The 20,216-nt window shown below is 39.2% G+C and overlaps 1 protein-coding gene across 4 annotated transcripts in view; it reads left to right on the top strand.

The window, feature by feature from the left end:
- NKD1 (NKD inhibitor of Wnt signaling pathway 1) overlaps positions 1 to 15,368 on the top strand; it is a 137,790-nt gene extending 122,422 nt beyond the window's left edge. For all 4 annotated transcript variants that reach the window (XM_085234890.1, XM_085234888.1, XM_085234889.1 and 1 more), the window contains 4 exons: positions 1,002 to 1,149; positions 2,196 to 2,280; positions 7,631 to 7,761; positions 8,474 to 15,368. In XM_085234890.1, coding sequence (XP_085091016.1) covers positions 1,002 to 1,149; positions 2,196 to 2,280; positions 7,631 to 7,761; positions 8,474 to 9,048 — 939 coding nt within the window. In that variant the 3' untranslated portion in view covers positions 9,049 to 15,368. The remainder of the gene's footprint in view (positions 1 to 1,001; positions 1,150 to 2,195; positions 2,281 to 7,630; positions 7,762 to 8,473) is intronic.
- The last annotated feature ends 4,848 nt before the right edge of the window (positions 15,369 to 20,216 follow it).

The following is a 20,216-nucleotide window of genomic DNA, read 5'->3' as shown; positions in this document are numbered from 1 at the left end:
GATCTGGAAGATCGTTTACTGTAAAGCCATTTGTCCTGGCCATAAATTAGTATTTCTTTAATACTGTGTGAGCAGAAATTAGTATTTTCTGTGTCACCTTCAAACCTGGTTAGATAATGAGGATTGTGTGATATTCTGGCTACAAAAGTGGTGTTTCTGCTGGGGGTTTCTTCTGTTTAAAACAATGAAAATGACTAGTGTTTACTCCAGTATAGCTGGACATGTAAGCATTTGCTCATGCCTCATTGCCTTCAAAGATGTGCACAAGAATGTTCTATAATAGACTGCAATGGATAATCTCTGCTATTCAAAATTGTAATTTCAGAACTGGTAGAAATTTTGCAAAGTAAGCTAGGTCACAGTACAGATATGGTTGAGTAACAGACAGGCTGCTTCCAAACCTGAAGTTTACAGTTCTGTCACATCTCTTACTAGCTTTCCTCTATATAATCATCCAGTTAGGCATGCAAGAACAAAAAAGCAAGTAGTAAGATTTACTGAGGATGTAAAAATGTCCAAATTTTTCTTCTTTCTGCATTTTTTTTGGTCAAGTGAACTCAATTTTTCTGCAGAATGAGTAATTATCCCTGAGTTCTACTGAAACCAAAAGAAAATAAAGGCAGAACACAATTTCATTCACTCATATCATGTTTTGGAAACCTGAATACCTTGTATTTTAGTTATTGTTTTGATCTGGTTTGCCCTCTTTCATAAATCTTTTTATGAAACCATTTGATGAAGAAAGAGTATAGATCAATTTGAATAATTCCTTCTGTGTCTGTCAGATCTTTTACAGCCTCTGTTGGGAAAAACTAGGTGCTAACAGAAGAGAAAAATTTATCCTTTTATGCAAGGTTCTGTGCAAGAACCTGAATTCAGTGACTTCTGAGCATATTTAAGCATTTAATAGTCTCAGGCCTAAACTAGTCTTGAGTATTAAGGTTGTAGGATTCATACAGTTTTTACAATGTTGTATCTTTTTGTGTTTCAATCCATCATAGGATATTACCAGCTTGCTTCATACCATCTATGAGGTAGTTGATGCATCAGTAAACCATTCTCCTAGTTCCAGTAAAACTCTGCGAGTGAAACTTACTGTGGCACCAGATGGCAGCCAGAAGAAGAAAAGTATATTGTTAAATCATACTGGTAAGGATGTGTGATCAGCAACGGGGAAAAAAATTATGAAAAATTTTAAGGGGATCTTAAACATTCATCTTCATATTTTGTCAGTACAAATAAATAATTAAGGCAAATAATTCTGTGGGTATTTCAAACCCCATTAATCTGTTTTAAGTTCTTAGGTACGAAATTGCCTACATTGCTATCCATGTATGCTAAGCTAATTAGGGTTCTATTTCCGATTGACTTTTTTCTCTTGGCAGCAACAAGAGGAAAAATTGTGTGTGTTGTGTAATTGTGTTTGCATACTGAAAGGCAGATTTAAGGCCTTTTCTATTTATGCCACTTTAACAGTGCTATTATTACAGTGTTCAGTTTGTGTGAAAACAGGTGGGGTATAAAAATTCTTTTTGCAAGTACCTATCACTGTTTCTGGATAAAAATAAACAGTTAAGCATAACTGAACTTCGTGAGTCAATGTGTAAAAATTGCACACATTTTTTTAATACTGGAAGTGCACGCCATTATAAAATGGCTTATACTATGATGGGTTGTTCATCTTAAATTCACTCTAATAATAGCTGTATGAACGTAATTGCTTCAGTAGGTTAAGTAGTAAAATTCTTACAGTGTTTTGTGTAATACTTCAGTAGAAAATGTGGGCACCTTATCCAGGAGAAAAGCCTTGATATCTTGGTTTTAATATAGACGTTTACTCAGCCAAGTGCAGACATAAGAAAATTTGCGCTGCTGGAAAGCTTTGTCATGCATTAGTGCAAGATTGAAATCCAAACTACCAAGCCCTCCTGAGGGACAAGTTTATCAGTGTGAATGTGGCTCCATTTAACCAACCAAATGGCCCTCAGCCCAACCCTGACTAATGTCCTACAGCCAAGGTTGTGTCTGCTTAAAATCTGTCCTGTGGGCAAAAGCACTTTCAAGAAGGCTTTATGAAATGATGCATCACATCTTGATCTACGGACTAGAAAAATTGTGTTTGCCATGTAGCATGTTAGTTATACTGACTAGGAAGGACAGCAATGTGAGAATAATGTCTTTTTTCTTGCTGGCAGATTTGCAGAGTGCAAGGCATAGGGCTGAAAGCAAAGCCAATGAAGAGTTAAGGAGCTCTGAAAAAAAGCAACGGGCTTCTCTCAGGTAAGGGAAAAGAAATGAGTCTTCTGAGAGGAACTGGATGGCTTTGAGGAATCCTCAACTATTGATGAATGTGTATTTATTTATTTATTTAAAAATATTAACGCAGCAGCATTAGAGTGTTTTTTCTCCCTGCAGCAGGCAGCTGATAGTATCAATGTGAATACTTTGTACAAAAAAGCAGCAACAAGGTTTTGATTACATTTTAGGTTCTTTCTTTTAAGTGGGAAAGTTCTTTTCTTGCATTTTCTTCTGTCTGCTCCTCAGAGGACATGTAGTGTCTTTCTAGATGATATCTGCAGATACTGTACCTATTAGTGAACTTTAAGGAATACAACACAGCCTTCTGGCTAAAAGTGTCCTGAAGTCTTTTCATCTTCATAGATGCCAGAGCCTGCCTGTCCCCGTTCTCCTTTCAGCCCATCTTTTTCACTGGTCAGTTCAATTAGATCCAGGCTTTTTTGACTCATTCTTGCTCAATGGATCATAACCACTTCTACTACTGCCTTTCCTCCTGAAGAAAGCAGCTTTGAGCTGGCATTGGAATGTTGAGCAGAGTGAGGGGAAAATAGAGCTTGTAGCTGAGGAGCAGACAGAATCAGCTATGCAGAAAGCAGTCTTCATAGGGCATGTCCTACTGAGTATGCAACATCCAGAGCTTCCAGCATGCTGCTAGCTTCATGCTCCCTTCTTCTGCAGTGGTTCTGGTTACAGCAGCTGTGGGTGGCTCAGCCCTGCTGGCAGAGTATGTTTGTGCAGTTAGCGGAAGAAAATTCACCTCATTTAGTAGAGTGGCTGTCTCTGCTGACTCCCACCTGCCATAAACCCTGCTTCCCCACTTCCATATCAGGTGCTCCTTTATTAATTAGTTATTAAGTATCACTTGTGTAAGAATTAGCCTGCTGCCTTAGAACCAATACAGTTGTTGTAATCTTGAAGAAAAACTAGGACCATTTCATTTCATTCCTTTTTTTTTTTTTTTTTTAATTCATGAAATTCCGAAAACATTTTACTACTTGAAAAAAATGCCTGTTTGTTGTTTTTCAATGGAATCCAGCCTGCATGACTTATACAGAATCACAGAATGGCTTAGATTGGAGAGGACCTTAAAGATTATCTAGTTCCAACCCCCTGCCAAGTGCTAGTTCAGGCTGCCCAAAATCCCTTCCAGCCTCGTCTTGCCACCAGAGATGGGGTATCTACAACCTCTCTGAGCAGCCTGTTCCAGTGCCTCACCACCCTCTGAGTAAAAAATTTCTTTCTAACATCTAGCTTAAATCTAACCTCTTTTAGTTTAAAGCCATTTCCCCAGAATGCATCCATTTCCAGTAGAGCACAAGCACAGTAGTTTCTTTTTTGAACAGCTGTGGGTACACTTGTAGCCATCTAGAGATCAGACAAAAAAGGACTTTTAGTTCTTTCCTAACAGAATGTACAGTATTATTTTGGATGCCAGTCCTGAGCAGGCTTTTTCTTCTGAAAATGTGTAATCATGCCTTTTGCAAGGCTGGCAAGAATATGTGTCCACCCTGTTATCGTGACTTCTTTCTGGCACTGAACTTCAGACTATGTGCTAGTCATTTGCAATGTATTTTTCAAGTGTTAAATTTTTTACAGCTAGGAAAAATGTTTGTCTCTCAGTCAAGGGTAGGTGTGCTATTCCTTTTCTGAACTGGGTATTTTGATGGGTAGAAAAATAAAACAAATGCAGGTGATTCTGATACATTTTAATGTAGATCTGTTGCTCCAAATAGGTCATTTCAGTGTGTAGTATCAGTTTCATTTAGGACTTTCTACTTCATGCTAAGGAAGAGAAAAATATTTACAGAAATGCTATAGTAATCATATTGCATTTGTATTTGTTTCTTCCGCTGCAAAATAAAAATCAATTCTGGCTTTCCTTAGATTTAGGCTACTTATCCAAAAGAAATTGAGTTTAATAAATTTATCAGAAGGAAGAGCACTCAATTTTATTAAAAATGACAACAAAAATGTGCCTCCCTTTTCTGGACAGAGTAAAAATGTTAGTTATGCCATTGTCTGAATGGCAGCTGGGTTAAATTTCAGAATTAAAGATGACTTCTGTTAGTAACTCTGTACAAAATCTTTTGTGAAATAAAGAGCACTGAGTATAAACAGAAAGTTTTTGCTTACTGGTCTAAAAGTGGTCCCTAGGTTTCCACTGAGGTTTGCTCTTTAAATATAATGGACTCTGATAATCTATTGCAAAAATCCTCTTTCAGTTTTAAGTCCCTCTCTTATCCACCTTTAAAGTCCTGTTTTTGGAAATGTTTCAGGAATGGCACTCTTTTCATTCATATCCATAGGCACAGAGGCACCAAATATTGGGTTAGATGCTTGGCCCTGCTGCATTTGTCTTTCTCATCCTTTTGCTAGGAGGCTTCTTAGAGTGGACAAAACCGTACCTTTGCAGAGCAGCATCAGGCAACTGTCAACATCTGACAGTTTTTGTTCCATCTCATTAAATGTGGACAGGACAAAGAGTCTGGCCACTGTGTGTGCTGCATTGGTATTGGTGCACTCTGGCTAAATTGCTGTCAGGAAAGCTGAGCCTCATCACTATCTCATGATATTAGCACTGAAGCTTCCCCTCAAGAGCAGCAGTGAGAACTTGTGAGAAGTGCACACATTTCACAAATTCAGTCACTTAGGAATTCTAGGCAAGATGTGATTAATATTCAAGATAGAATGGATAGGAATGTTTTTATCCTGAAGGTGGGAGATAAATGGGTTAGATTTTTCAACTGCTGGAAGCTACAGGCAGAAGTTTTCACCTGTAGGGCTGATGCAAGTATCAAGATCAAGCAACTACATTCATAGCTAGCTTGCCTGGCATGCAAGGTAGAAAATGGTGGTGGAAGAGAGCTGGCAGGCAGCTCTGTGAGTTGGATATCCTAATGCCACCCTGGTTTGTTTGGTTTAGTGCAACATGGAAAATATGATGCACAACAGCCTCTAAACATCTTAATTTTACTATGGATGCACATTCTCTCTCACTCTTTCTTCCCTGCTTGATTTATCCCTGGCTGCCCTAAGCTGTATGTTATCTGTGAGTGTGGCTTTCAGGAAATGTCTCTGCATTTTTCTGCCCAGAACTCTGTCACCACTCTATTCCATTTACCCACTGTGTTGCTGTATACTTACCATTAGAATGACAGTCCAGTGTGGAGTTTTAGACAGAGCTTTCATACACTCCACAATTCTTAAGTAGATGCCTTTTTTTATTTAAAACAAATATATATCATAGAATCACAGAATCCTTAGAGTTGGAAGGGATATTTAAAGGTCATCTAGTCCAGAGCTCCCCTGCAGTGATCAGGGACATCCACAGTTAGATCAGGTTGCTGAGAGCCTGGTCCAGCCTGGCCTTGAAAGTCTTCAGGGATGAGGCTTTCACCACATCTCCAGGCAACCTGTTCCAGTGCCTCACCACCCTCGCTGTCAAAGACTTTTTCTTTATATCCAGCTGAAATCTACCCTCTTTATCAGTAGCAGAAATGTGTATTCTTACACTCTGTGTGTGATGCATGCTTGATGCATGCCTGGATATTCCCACACACAAGCAGAAGAGCACTGTGTTGCTGGGTGCCAGATGGCTCCATTCTCAGAAGTACTTTTAGTTCTCTCTGACAGTGGAGCACATCTCTCATCAGTGTATAATTGCTTTGCTGTGTATATTTGTATTGCTGAACACCATCTTGCATGCAAGAAAGCTATTAGAATGGAGGGCTGTGGCAGTACTGACATAGCTTTTCTTCAATATCTTGATGAGAGATGGAATTTATTACAAGAAAAAAAAAACAGGTTCTCTATTAATTTTGTTTTCAACAGACAGTGCTGTGTGCAGTGTTACTTAATGTGCTGGATCAAACCCAACAGTGTTTTTTTTTTTGAGGGTTGATTGTGCATTGTCTTCAGTGCTTGTGTTGTGTTGTGCTGATAGTTTCTATAGACAACTTAACCTGGCAACATCAGTTAGCCAAGTTCTACCGCAGAGATCTCTTAAGTTGATTTGCTAAAGAGTAACAACCTTTAAAGATGTGTCTTTGCAGGTAGGGTACCTAGCTGGCAACCTATCTAGAAAAATAAAGAACATCTGGACATTCCCTCTTTTTGACAGTACCACATGTCACTTGTGAAATTCAAAGCTGACTCAGTCTTTACAGCTTAGCTGCTTTCCTGGAAGACTCTTCTTCATTCAGGAGACTCTACCTCTACCAAATTATTTTCCAGGTAGTCAAGTCTTATGACATTACTCAAAGAACCTGAAGACCCCTGTGTGACACAGACACTAGGAACTCAGTTCTATAATGTCCTGAACAGTGTGACCCTAGACCAGGAAAGCAGTTCATGCCACAGAGCAATTTCCAGTAACCTCTGGAAATCTGGAAATGTGTTAATAGACTACAAAAAGAGTACTTGCCACCATATAGAATGGAACCTGTACTTAGCAACTCATATAAGATACAAGGACAAATTCCAGTCTTAGGCTGACATCACTGCAGTCACATGGAGTATATGAAAAAGCAGAGCATCTTGTAGTCTTCGAAGTGAAGTATCTGAATGACAGGCAGTTCCTGTGCTATTTGTTATATTGAAAATACATTGCTCATATCTGCAAACATCCACTTAAACTGCTGAATTAAATTGTTGGGCAATTATAAATCTCTAGCTGACTCTTTTTCTGTCTCATAAATGAATGGTATTTCAGATATTCATTCACAGGAAATAGTTCTGCTATAAATAAAATTGCAAAGCTGAGCAGGAAAAGGAGTTGAGATTCTGAAGCCAGTGGCTGATGTGACCTTATTATTTGTGTTTTGGAAAGCAGCAGTTATCTCCAGGTGTCCTACCAACACCTCTTCTTCCCAGATTCTCTCTAGTTACAACACCTGCTGCTTGTCTTCCTGAAGCAGATACACAAGTGTGTATCTGACACAAGGCTTACCCCAGTCCTCACACTTCTAACAGTGGGGGGGACAGAGGTGAATCGAACAGCAGGCATGTCCAGATTAGAGAATCTGTTGAATGGTTTGGCTCTAAGACAGAATGTAATAAATCCTTGAAGCATTTTTATTTGGTTTTGTATATGTGATGCAATTGGAAAGCCTCCTTTGCTTTGCAACATCTGGGTCAATTTATATTAGAGGAAAGAATAGTCAGTTCAGGCCTATCAACTTAGCAAATCTGGTCACCCAGAATTTCAAGCATTTGTTGTTTCTTTGTGAGCTGTTCCTGTCACTTCAAAGAGGCCATTAGTTGTTGATTTGCAGATGGTGATAACAACAACAAAGAACTTCTGCTGAATTGTAATTTTGCTTTCTGCTGACAGATATCACCAGAGTGAGAACAATCCAGAGCAAAGTGAGTGCTATCGTCATTGTGTTGATGAGAACATTGAAAGGAGAAACCACTATTTGGATCTTGCAGGAATAGAAAACTACACATCAAAGTTTGGGCCAGGTAATTTGGTAGTTTATGTTGCAAGCTTTTGGTCTTTTCTTTCTTTAGTTGAATGTTCCGTATCAGGGGAAAGGAATTTTGAAGGAAGAGAATTGTACGAATGCTGCAAGGTGGAATCACAATGGAGTGGTTAAAAAGCCTGCTTTGAAGTACTTGTTTGTGTAGGTAAACTTGGAGGTGAGCCTAGGAGAACAATCTTTGTATCTCAACTATTAAGTTTAGTCTATGGGTGAGGTGAGGACTGATTTTTGGATAGTAGAGGTCATTCTCAAGATGCTACCAGCATATATTTGGAGGGTTTTTTTGTACTCATTACAGACCAAAAAATCAGAGAATATGGGTTCATATCTGGAATTTTGCTTTCGGTTCCCCAGTTAAAGTGATTTGGATTTCCTCTCTCCCTCTGTCCTCTGTCAAGTTCTTACTATTCTGCTCATAGTTATTTTGTTGCATTTCAAATAGATGAATGGAAGAGAATGAAATGTAAGAACTTTTATATACATATAATGGAATATATGTTTACATATGTAGATATATGTGTGTGTATTATTTACTAATCAAAATTATTAAATGCAGTTAAACTAGACAGTTATAATTGCATTTACTTCCTTAGGAAAAATTCACTCTGCTGATCATGCTATCCCTGCCAACTGTATGTTACTAATTAAAACTTTGAAATATTAGATGACTAATTCAGCTTGTTATTCTCTAGGATCTCCTCCAGCAGTTCAAAAACATGACCCACCAAGCAGAGTTGTGAGTCAAACTAGATCCCGTTCTCATGAACCTGAAACCTTCCATGCCCACCATAGGAAATCTCAAGTGGTGGATCCAAGCCACATCAATCTGGCTGAGAGTTCTTATGCCAAGATTGCAGAAATCCAACAGAGGCTCCGGAACCAGGACTCAAACAAGCACTTTGTGAGATCTCCCAAGGCCCAGGGTAAAAATGTTGCTCCTGTGCATTCTGGAAGGGCAGTAAGAAATAAACCTTTTCAAGCAGGGGCCATGTCAATGGCTTCCCCAAGTGCACGGGTGGGCCAGAATCTTCCTTATCTCCCCTTGCAGTCTCAACAGGTTCACAAGAAGCATAAGCAGAGAGCAAAGGAGAATCACCAAATGTGCAAAACCTTCCAGTCTCCAGGGACAGTTGTGGAAAAGGAACATGTGAGAGACCTGCCAACAGTCATTCTATATGAAGGTCAAGTTGGACAAATGATACAGAGACATGAACACCACCACCACCACGAGCACCACCACCACTACCATCACTTCTACCAGACATAAAACAGATCCCACCAACATCCTCCAGGAATCATCCCATATGAAGGAAGCACGTTCTTGTGACACCAGAACTAAGGCATTACTGATTAATATTATTGTTACTCCATTAATATTCAGCTAGCATTTATTTTAGAGGTTATATGGAATTCTTGAAACTTACCCTATTTATATGTTGTGGAACTGCATAGCTTACTTAAACAACTTGTGGATTTTTTTTTTTTAAGTGGCTTGTAAAACAGCAAACAGCCATAGCTTTTTGAGCTGTGATTTAATGCAGGTCGTCAACGCACTTCTTTACAAGTACTACTTCCATTGTAGAAGGAAAGATACTTCAAACACTATTGCAGACATCTAGCTTACCAGTCTGCTTGCTGTATGTCGGCTGATCGCACACAAGCCTTTTATCAGGGGAGCAATGTTCGAAATTTTGGACTCCAGAGATGCTCAGAATAACAGAAAATACAAACAGCTGCTACCTCTACTATTATTCAGATTTTATTTTCTTTTTATTGATTGTAATGTGCTACAGGGGGAATTTTAATATACTGCATTGGTGTAGCCTGTTTGTGTTCACATCCTTTCAAATTATCTTAATTAGCTGGAAATATTAGCTATACTTGTCAACAGAGCTACATCTGTACAACTTCACTTTATTTTCTTTGAGATTCTTCACTGACACAAATACAGTTTGTTATGTCTGGGTAGTATTTAAATACACTTTTTTTTTTCTCTTGCTTACTCTACATTCTGTTTGGGGTAACCATTTGAAAAGAGGAGGATGTGAAATGGTGTTCTCAAAACCATCACTAAACTTTAGTGCTTGGGCCATAAGTATAATTGATGGGGGTTTGGGAAGGAGAGGGGTTATTTGGGGTTTTTGTTTTGTTTAAATCCACAGTTCTTTGTTTTGAGAAAGAATTGAGGAAAATATACTTTCTCACTTTAAATGTTGGCAAATATATATAAGATATAAATATAAATATATATATATAAATATGCACACTCTCAGGTACATTTTGTTGTGTTTTAGAGATCTGTGGTTTGAGTATTAACATAATGATTTTTTTCAGTAACAGTGACATTATGAAACACGTAACATGGCATTTTCATAGGTGCCTCCAATTTAAATTTCTGCAGCACCTACCAGTTTGTGATTCTCCCATTTTAGAGACAATTCAACATGTAAAAAAAGATCTTTCACAGTCATTCTGGCCTCTTCTGCTTTTTTTATATCAAAGAGCTTCCTTTCCATGAGGGAGAATGAGACCATGCTCACAAGACCTTACTGGCTGCTGAGAAATTTGAAAGTCGAAAGCAAATTGGAAAAGTGAAAAAAGGGTCAGTCCAATCAAGATTTACTTTCTGTGGGGCCCAGCTTTATGATACATTTGGTTGGGTTTTACAAAAGTCACTGTTTTGCAGGTGGAAAGTGACTGAAAATCGCCTATGTTGCTTTTGGTACTTTGAAGTAGGGAACTCCTCACATAAAAATATAACTGTTCTATCAAACATATTTGCTTTTGGTTTTAATTATTTTAAATGTTGTGGTATTTTGTCTATAGTATATATTGTAAAATGTAACTATCCCACATTGTTATAAGCCCTTCATGACTATCTTTTCTCTGACTAGAGTTGATCCAAAAAGGAGTGCTGACCAGAACTGCTGACCACTTTTAGAGGGATGTTGCCCTTCCTCAGAATGCAGAGACGTCAACTTTTAAATAAAAAGTTGAAGGCTTTGCCTTCTTTTGGAATGGGAATAGAATCGCTGCTTCTTGGTAAATAAGTCCATCTTTTGTCTCCCTGAATCAGCAGTTGTTTGGGCTTCTTGTCCTCTTTAAAAAAAATATATGCTTTTTTTTTTTTTTACAGCTGTCAACAGTGTATTCTGTTAAATCTAAAAAAATGTTTTGAAAATGTGTTTGATCTGTGTGACAACTATACTGTTCTGTTTATTTTTTAAATTCCTAAAGTCCAAAAATATTTATATTCAGAACTCTCTGTATTGAAAACGTGAAAAGGCCACAAATTTGGTTAGTTACCACTGAGTTGTTCTAGTCTAAGCCTTTTTTGCTGCTTGTATATCATTCTTTTCAATGTATATATAATTATGGACTGCAAAAAAAAAAGGCATTTATATGTCTAGTAGAAGGAATAAGCTTATTTATATTATAGTGTTAACAAAGTCTGATGTATTCGAGTGACTTACTTTATACCGCATGCAAACACACGAGTGTACATTCCATCTAAGGAGGGATGCCATGCTATTTGTTTTGAAAATATACTTAAAGCTGTTCTCTTTTCAGTGGGGCATATGCCAGAAAGACTGGGAAGTGGGAATTATTTCCTTGTCAATTTTTCTAATGCAGATCATTGCTGAAAACCAGAAAATGTTCTGGAAAACTAGAATGCTCTCAGAGCTGTGGGTTTTTCTAAGAAAAGGCTGTGAAGGGGCATAAAAGCCCTCTCACTCAAAGATAATTTTGCTTGAAAAGATAACAGCACCAATAACAAAATTCCATCTGAATGAAAAGTGTGCAGTACTAGCTGTGCAAGTGAGCTTTGGAATGTAACACAACTGGCCATTGAATACAGCCTTGCATTAATTTGGTTGGTGTTTTATATTTGGAGATTCAAAAGACATATTCTACCTTGTTTAGATCCTGTGAAATACAAAACTGTTAATAACGTGGCATCCCCATGCTAAAACTTTACACCGGCCATGTATGAACATACAGTATCTAAATACTGTTCTGCAGTTGTGTTATGTGCATTAAGTGTGAGTAACATGTAGCACAGTTTCTTTTCACAGAACCTAAACTTTCCATATCTTTTAAAACGTTTGCTTTTCAGTATTTTGTATAGTAAATATAGATGGTTTTGACTAAATGCTTTATTTATTTAACAGCAAAAACTGTGCCAAGAGAACCCCCTGTTAATTAAAGTTTTACTAGTTCAGAAAGTATATTTCCTTCTTCTTCTCGTGGATTTCAGGAGCTTACTGCAGTTGCTGTCAGTGCTTGTAGATCTCACTGATGAAAGAGCTTGCATTAACGTGTTTGGGAATAGGATCAGATCATGAGGTATGGACTTGGTATGCTTTGGCTTTATAATTAAAGTGCTAACTTTAAAAATTAAATTTATTGTCCCCTACTATTAGAGCTGTGTCATATAACTGATTTTTCAGGTTGGTTTTAATTCTGAAAACCTTAAAAAATTATAATTTGGGTGGGAGGGGTTAAAACTGTGGCCAAACCTAAAATTAAAGGAGATTACTTTCTGGTCAAACAAAACATTTAATTTCCAAGGAGAAAAAAATAGAGTTTAGTATATTGTTACTATTTGAAAATAAAATGGAATGGCATTAAGCGATTTCAAACAAAAACAGCAGCCTTTTCCCTTACTTTTTCTATTTTTATGTAAAACGATTCAGCAAAATGAAGCCAATCCCCAAATCTGCACCATTTGCTAATGAAAATTTCAGCTGAAAAATTTTACTCTGCTACTTACAATTTTGAGAAAACCAAGCTTTCTGAAATAAGGATTGCTAAGCTCTTCCCACAACTTCAAGAGTACCTCATGCAAAGTGAGCTAAGGGTAGCAAAATAAAATCTCTGTCCCAGTGAAATCTCTGGTAAGACTTCCAGATTGTCCCTGGCTTCAGGGTGCCCATAATATCATTCCAGTACTGTGGGTTTAATGTGCAGACAGTGATTTCAGTATTTACTTTTTATGCATCTTACTGCTGATGGTTTTGTAATAGCTGATATTAAATAGAGGCGTATAAGAGATCAAGCTGGTAAGTTGATTAAAATGAGCAGAAACACTGTGCTTTATATTCATATCATAAAGCACTTCCAAATGTCTTTCAGACATCCACCCATCATTTATTCACTAACAGAAACGAAGACCCAGTTCTGCCCATGGTTGAAGTACAGGCTCTACTGGTGTAGCAGCAGACCTCCCACTTCAGGCAAACCCTGCAAGCCACGTTATCTTTGACCCCTCTGGCTGCCTTCCTACCCTACTCACCATGAGCACAGAACAGCAAATACAGCTGGAGAAGCAACTTAGAGGAAGTGATATGTATGTGTTTGTACTAAAAGGTATCCTCTGTCAGAAGTTAGTGAATGCCACAGAACATACTCTGACAGAGATGATCTCTTACTAATGGGTAACTACTGTGTTTGCTCAACAGTCTAAATGTTGCCACATAATTATATAGATATGATGAATGCTTACTGTTCTCCACATGTCATTGTGTACCTCGATTATTGAGTGACAGATTTCATTTGTATTCCAATTAACAAGAAAGTTAGGCCCCTTGGGGCACAGTTACACTTGGGAAAATTCATCGTGCTAGAAAATCTGCAAAAACATTTAACATAATTTTTGCCTGGAGTGTAGGCAAGAATGTTCATGTTTGGAAACATGTCAGCTAATCAGCTCTCACCTTTAATTACCTTGATGCAATTCATCAAAATCTGAAAATACATTTTCAAACATGATTTATGGTTTCAGTGGGAACTAAGTTGTATTCAGCATCATGTTCATTATCAGACTTCTGTTTGTTGTTTTTTTTTAAATCTATCAAGCAGAAACGTGTTAGAAAATCCATGAAATAAAAATGGACCTTCATAAGTTTTCTGCATAACTTCTGGAAGAAGATTTCTTCTCTAATACACTTAGCTGCAAAACCACCCACAATTTATCACATAATTATTTATTTTCTTCACATACTTAGCAACTGTTCAGTTGATTTGACTTGGAAGAGTGATGTTTAGGATCTTTTTTTACTTGTATACATTTAAAATGTGCTAAAAATGGGCTAAAAGAAACAGAAAAGCAAATAACATTCTATTGAAGTTATTCAGTAGGCATTATACTGCATCTTATTTGCAGTTTGGATGCTAGTTATTAAATAGAGAGGTTTTCAGTGATGAGTTAATTTACTTCTGTATTTCTGTATAATTCTAGATAATTCAATCCTACTGAGCTAAAGTGATAGAAATGATATGGATGAGTTCTTCTAATTTCTTTGTTTTAAAATAGCAGGACTTAAGGACTATACGTATGGATTACTGTGAGGTTTAGAGCTGTGAAGAAGGACTGACAAGGGAAGGATGGAAAGATTTGTGAAGTGTGGGAATAGCAAAGGACCGTCTACCAGTGGAGGAAAAAACAGCAAGGAGGCAGGAAAATACTGCATGTAGAAGAAGCTACATTCATACTACTTTTATGAATCTCTTGTGGTACATTTGTTGCTCACAAAACAGCAATAACAGCTCATAGAATATATTTGACAGGGAAAACTTGAAAGACTTTCTAGAAGAAGTCCATCTCCAGTGTGCAGTGGGAAGCGCAGGCAGGAAAGTTCAGGATAGTCAGTGGGGCTCATTGGCATGGCAGAATGAGAAACACTGCCCTGGGTTCCTGAGTACCAGTCCAAGTTGAGGGAGGATTTTGCATTAGCTGGGGTGTTTCTTCTACAGATGTTTTTTTATATTCTTTAGTATTCACCTTGAATTAGAGCATCAGATCCTTCTCTTCTTGATTACAAACAAGTTCGTTAAACGTTGCCCAAAGCTTCCATGTCGACCCTGTTTTCTAACTGCTAAGCACTATCTTTGCCTTGAAAGTCTACTGACACCAAGTCTAATCCTGATATCACAAGAGTCTGCAGACTGGATCACATTAATTGTCTCGTTGGCCTGATATTTCAGGGTCTGGAGAGTAGACGGTTCCAGAAGTTTCACAAGAATGTTGAAGACAGTGTTAAGGGGCTTTATAAATTTGGAAATGGGCAAGAATTAATCTAACAATATCAGGAGTATCGATAATTATGTGCACTGTGCTTTCTGGGTTTTTGTATGTTTTGTTTTACAAAGTGCTTAGGAAGTGGGGTTCGTGTCTTCCTTTGAGTGCCTAGTCCATGTAGACAAAGCAAGCCTGTAATTGCTCCTAGCTAAGAGATGTGCTATTTTGGTTAGCCTGTACTTTACGAATGAAAACTGGGTTCAGATCCTTCTGGTGCTGAGTGCTTATTCGTGCACTTAATCGTTCCCATTCTGTTCTATTTGTTCAGTGAAGCACATTAAGGCTTTGTGAATTTTTTAATAAAACACCTAATTAACTGGGCCAAATTTGTCTCTAGCTTCACAAATGGAAACCAGGAGAACCCCATGCATGTCTTTGAATTTGGACCTTCAAATGCAGTTTGCTATATAAGTCATCATTTTTTCTTGTACTAATTTCAGATATTTGATAAGCTCTTTTTATGGTTTACAAGTTTAAAAAGACAAATAAAACTTTGTAGATTAAAATGTTGTTTCGAAGCTTGTATTTTGTCTGTTCTCACTGGAGTTCTGTGAAAGGCCTTTTTCCAAGGGCTTTAGTTTAAACCTGCAAAGTGACTTTGGAGTGGGTGTTTATAGTTCTTTGCTTGCTTGTTCACAGGATAAGACTGTTGATAGATGAATAAAGTGCCACTTGAGGTTGTTAACAACCAGGACTGGTAATGCTAGTTCAACTAAGATAAACAGTGAAATGCCATGGCAATTAGCATTAAGGTCTCACTTGGCCAGTGCTGATATTTAAAGTCACAGATAAAGCGCTTTACGGATACCCACGGCCATGGAGACTGGAGGTATTTATTCCACCCTTGCTCCAACTGCTGCATGCACATCTGTGTACTGCATGCCCAAGGCATTCCTGCACACTCATTGTGCCAGTAGTAAGCAGGAGAACGAAAACTGTAATGTTTCAGTCTGCAGCAATTAACCCCCTCACCCTGCAAGGAGTGGAAGGGAGGAAAAGCTCAATTAAAGAGACTTGGAGTTTCCAGTAAGTGCAAAAGTATGAAGGGAAGCAAAAAACAGCACTGTGGGGCTCACATTCCTCCTCTCTCTTTACAGCCTTCTCAGGGAATATTTTTTACTTTTGATGTCTTTAATCACACTCCTTGCCGTTTGGCCATGCCATCTGTTAAGGCCATATCCCTCAATGGCTCTGCACGTGTGACTTCTGTGAGTTTCAATGGAAACTTTGTGTGGCTTAACTGGATTGGCAGATGTAAACAGAGGTACTTCAATTTATGCTTTCTTGGAATCGGGGCCCTGGGGCACTCATGGCTTGCACTGATCAAGGATAGGTTTTTATAAGGATTTTCCTGGTCCAATAAATGGATGCTAAAATCAATTAAAGATTACAAACTTGACAGTTTAGGAGTATGAAACTTGGAGTCATCGTAGCTAGAGACGATGAATTAAAGGAGTAAACCACAGTGTTTCCAGGAGCAGGGCAAGACTTTCATTTCTTGTCCTGCTAAAAACATCATACCTGCAACCTAATCCCTTATAATTAAATCACAAATTAGGTAGGCAGCATTCACAGGATACTACTTATGTGGTTGCTGATCTTTTCTAATGTGAGCTAAAGAAGTTAATTTTACTTGGAGCTTTTTTTTATGTAGGTGCTGTTTTTAATGTCCAGAAACTCACTGCGAGCTAAGCCTGCTTGTCCTGTTAGCCACCTCCCTGAGGATGGAATAAATGGCCAGAAATCTCTGCTTCCAGGCACACAAGAGCTACTTTCGCTATGTCTGTGACTTCAGCAGAGGAAACTGAAGAACTAAAGTGGTGTTGAGGCAAGTAACTGTTCCTTTTCCTTAAGAGAGGCCGCAGCATCTTGTTACTGCCTAACTACTCCCCTAAATGGCATAATAGAGGGTTTCTGTGGATGCTCTGGGACATGTGAGAAGTGAGTGCTCATACTCAGTATGGCCTCGGATTCCAAAATGCTCTTCCATCCTTTAGGAAATGCTTGGAAAGATGTCACTATGAAAGGAACTTGAACAAGACTCTGCTGTGCCCTTTCATGGGTTTAAAATCCACTTATCTGAAAGTGTGCAGTTACATTTTGTCCTTTTTCATCATTTAAATGAATCTTCTTGATCTGGAGAAATAAAAGCAATTTAAAAAATTAGAGATTTTGTTTTCATATGTGCTGCCAAGTCTGATGCTGCAAAGTAACTGCTGAATTGGCACAAGCAGTTTGAGAGAGCCAGCAGATTTAGGAAGGGAGAAGATAAACCTTATTATGTTTCTTTGCCAAAGGAGAAAAGAAACGATATTGACTTAAATGTGGGAAATTTAAAAGGGGCCATATGTTCTCACTTTGTGCTTTGTTTCTAATAGATAGACAGAAATCTTTGAAGTGTGGATTGGCACAGTAGGGTGCATGCTTCTGTAGAGAAAAGATGCTAAATGGGGAGGATGTGAGGGGGCACATGAAACTCTATTAGCCATGCAACAGCAAAGAGAGAAAGGCAAATCCAATGATAATGTACATCTGTTTCAGGGAATTTATAAGCTTTGAACATTTTTTATGTGCAGATAAGTGGATCCTTTTCTTACCATAACTTAGAACTTCAAAGCAGATTGTGTGGATAATGCAAATTGCTGAAATATGAGATTTTTCTACAAAGAGGTTTCCAAAAAAGAAAAAAAAAAAAGAATTAAGGCTAATTGATGCCACAGTCTTTTATGTACAGTGTAAAAACTCTACAAAAATTGATTTTTATGAACTAAGAAATTGATGAAAAAATATTGAAGTCTGCTGTTTGCATTCAGGGACTGCAATTTGAAACTGAGGTTCTGTGAATTAAACATTTGTCTCTGATATCACTACAGCAATATAGTAACATAAATTAAGATGTGTAACCAGACTGTAATTGTATCAAAGTCTGCCATGTCATAGGAATGTAAAACTCATGAGTGAGGCATGATACGTAGCACCCGATGTGTAAAACAGGAATTTCTAGGATATGAGAGAAGTGATTACAAGAGACAAAAATAATGGGGAGGAGGCAGGAGTTGGAGGATACTTGCATGGTAAATCTTGGGAGTAGAACTTTTTAACTGCAGAGAAAAAAATGATTTTTTCTCTGAGCTAGGGACTTGCTGCTGGACCTGGGGATGCTGCCTGCATTCCAGCTGGGTGATATACATGTTCCCCTTCAAAGTGCAAGGCTATTACATTCTGTGCAAGAAACACATTGGTACAGGCATTTTGAAGAATCTCATTTATTGCACATGCTGCAGAGGTGCATTCCCTTCCCCTCTTGTCAGCCTCAGCCTATAAAGCCCATTTTCTATTTCTCTCTGAGCTGTAACTTCAGCAGATGAGTGTTGGGTGCTGTAGGCAACCAGAAGTGGGAGCTCATGTCCCATAGCTGAGACACCGCTCAAGTTGGGCTTTGGCTGGCAACCCCAGGAGGTCCTGCTCTGCTGTCTGAGCAAGCCACGGAACCTTCCTCATCTCAGCCCTGGATTTTTTCTCCCATCTTCCAAATCCTTGCGCAATCTTGCTCACCGGCTTCTCCAGACACTCAGCAATAAATCACGGCAAGAGATTTTCTGGGGAAAGTGCCAGGCCTTGATACCTTGAAATAAGGACGAACATTGCTGTTCCGGATGAATGCACAAATACCTTTCAGAGGAAATGAATTTAAACAAAAGCAAGGATAGTCTTTGCAGCACAAAGATTCAAGATGAGTCTTAAATCCACTCCTGTTTGTTTTCCTTTCATACCTTTGCAATGTGGTTCACATCCAGGCCTCTCTCCTCCTCCTTCAGATGTACCCTCTTTGCATTTCCTGAGTACTGTTCTGCACACCTCACAGGGCAGCACGCAGCATGACCCCTCCAGTCTATTCAGTTCATCAGCTTTCATAACCCACACTCAGTGGAAATCCTCAGCACACCGATAGTTCAGTGGGTTTTCCTCACTCCGGATGGGCCTCGGTGCCTTTGCAGAGTGGGGACATTTCCGAGGCACACTGTCAGCCACTGTGCCAGCAGCAGAGACACTGAGAAGGCTGTGATCCTGCTCCAATCTCTCTGACTTAAGCCCAACCCCAAGATGAGGTGCCTTTTGCAACAATTTTCTTCTGGAAAGGTTTCCAAGGCTAGCCCTATCAGGTTCCAGAAGGAAGGTTTCCTAGGGCAGCCCTAGCGGGTTCCGGAAGGTTCCGTGCAGCCCTCAGCACTGCTCCCAGGAAGCCATGTTTGTTCCAGCACAGCCTATGGGATCCCACAGGGAGCAGCAGCTCTGCCCTGCCACTGCCTTGTGATGCAAGCTGAGGAGGAGCTGCTGCAGTGCGCTGCTTCCCTCACCACACAGGTATGGTTGCAGTCAGGATGATGGGTTTTTTAAAGCATTTTGACTCAGTTTTGCAGCAGGGGAGATCTGGTGGTATCACCACCACGTGGCTCTGGGGCTTGTCCTGCACAGCAGTCTGTTCCTACTGGCAGTACAGACATACCGAGCCTCCTTGCCACAATCAACAACAAAGTAATCCTGTAATCTGTGCAAAAATCAATTCACTTCATTGTTTGAAAACCACCTGGGCCTAACCTATTTCAGGCAACAAACAAGGGCCTCGCCTTTAGACACCTTTCCTAGATGCGGCTCACGTTAATTAATCAGGTAATGAAGCTGCCCGGTGGCAGCAGCAGCGCTCCCCCCGGCGGCGGGCTGAGGAAGGCCGGACCCCGCCATCCGCAGAGCCGCCATCCGCAGAGCTGCCCCGACAGCAGGGAGAGCGCAGGAGGCAGCGATGCCGAAAAGAACAGCTGTATGCCATCAGACTAAAGATAGAAGCAGAAAGCATGCAGACTAATTAAGTTCCCAAGTGGCAGCATACAAAGTGTACAGACCAAACAGAACAGTGCCTTCTGCTTGTTTTGATCAACTCTGTTTCTATCACTTTGATGAAAATAACCAGATGATTTGTCATTCCCCGTGGCTGCCAGGGAATCCCTTGAACCTCGCTCTCATCCACATCCTCTCTCTTAATACCACCCCCATGGCAAATGCTGCACGGTGTTCCAGCCTGAACTTTTTTTTTCTGGCTAGCCATGATGTAAGATATTTCCACCCTAAGGGTATGCTCTGAGCAGCTCAGCCTGGTGATATGAACCTTGGTTTTTTGTTTTTTTCCTTCTCTGATGTCTTTCAGCCATTTCCATTTTCCTTCAGGAGGCCCAGCTGACTCTTGTTGGGTCAGTGAGCACTTCCTACCTGATTTGTTTCTCTGATAACTTTTGACGTAGACTAGATATAAACTCCCTTTTTCAGAGGTCTGAATAGAAGATTACTCTGAGGATGAT

This window comes from Meleagris gallopavo, chromosome 13 (genome assembly GCF_905368555.1).
Source record: "Meleagris gallopavo chromosome 13, MGAL_WU_HG_1.1, whole genome shotgun sequence".
In the NCBI taxonomy this organism is placed as follows: Eukaryota; Metazoa; Chordata; class Aves; order Galliformes; family Phasianidae; genus Meleagris; species Meleagris gallopavo.
This window is presented reverse-complemented; position numbering and strand designations above follow the sequence as displayed.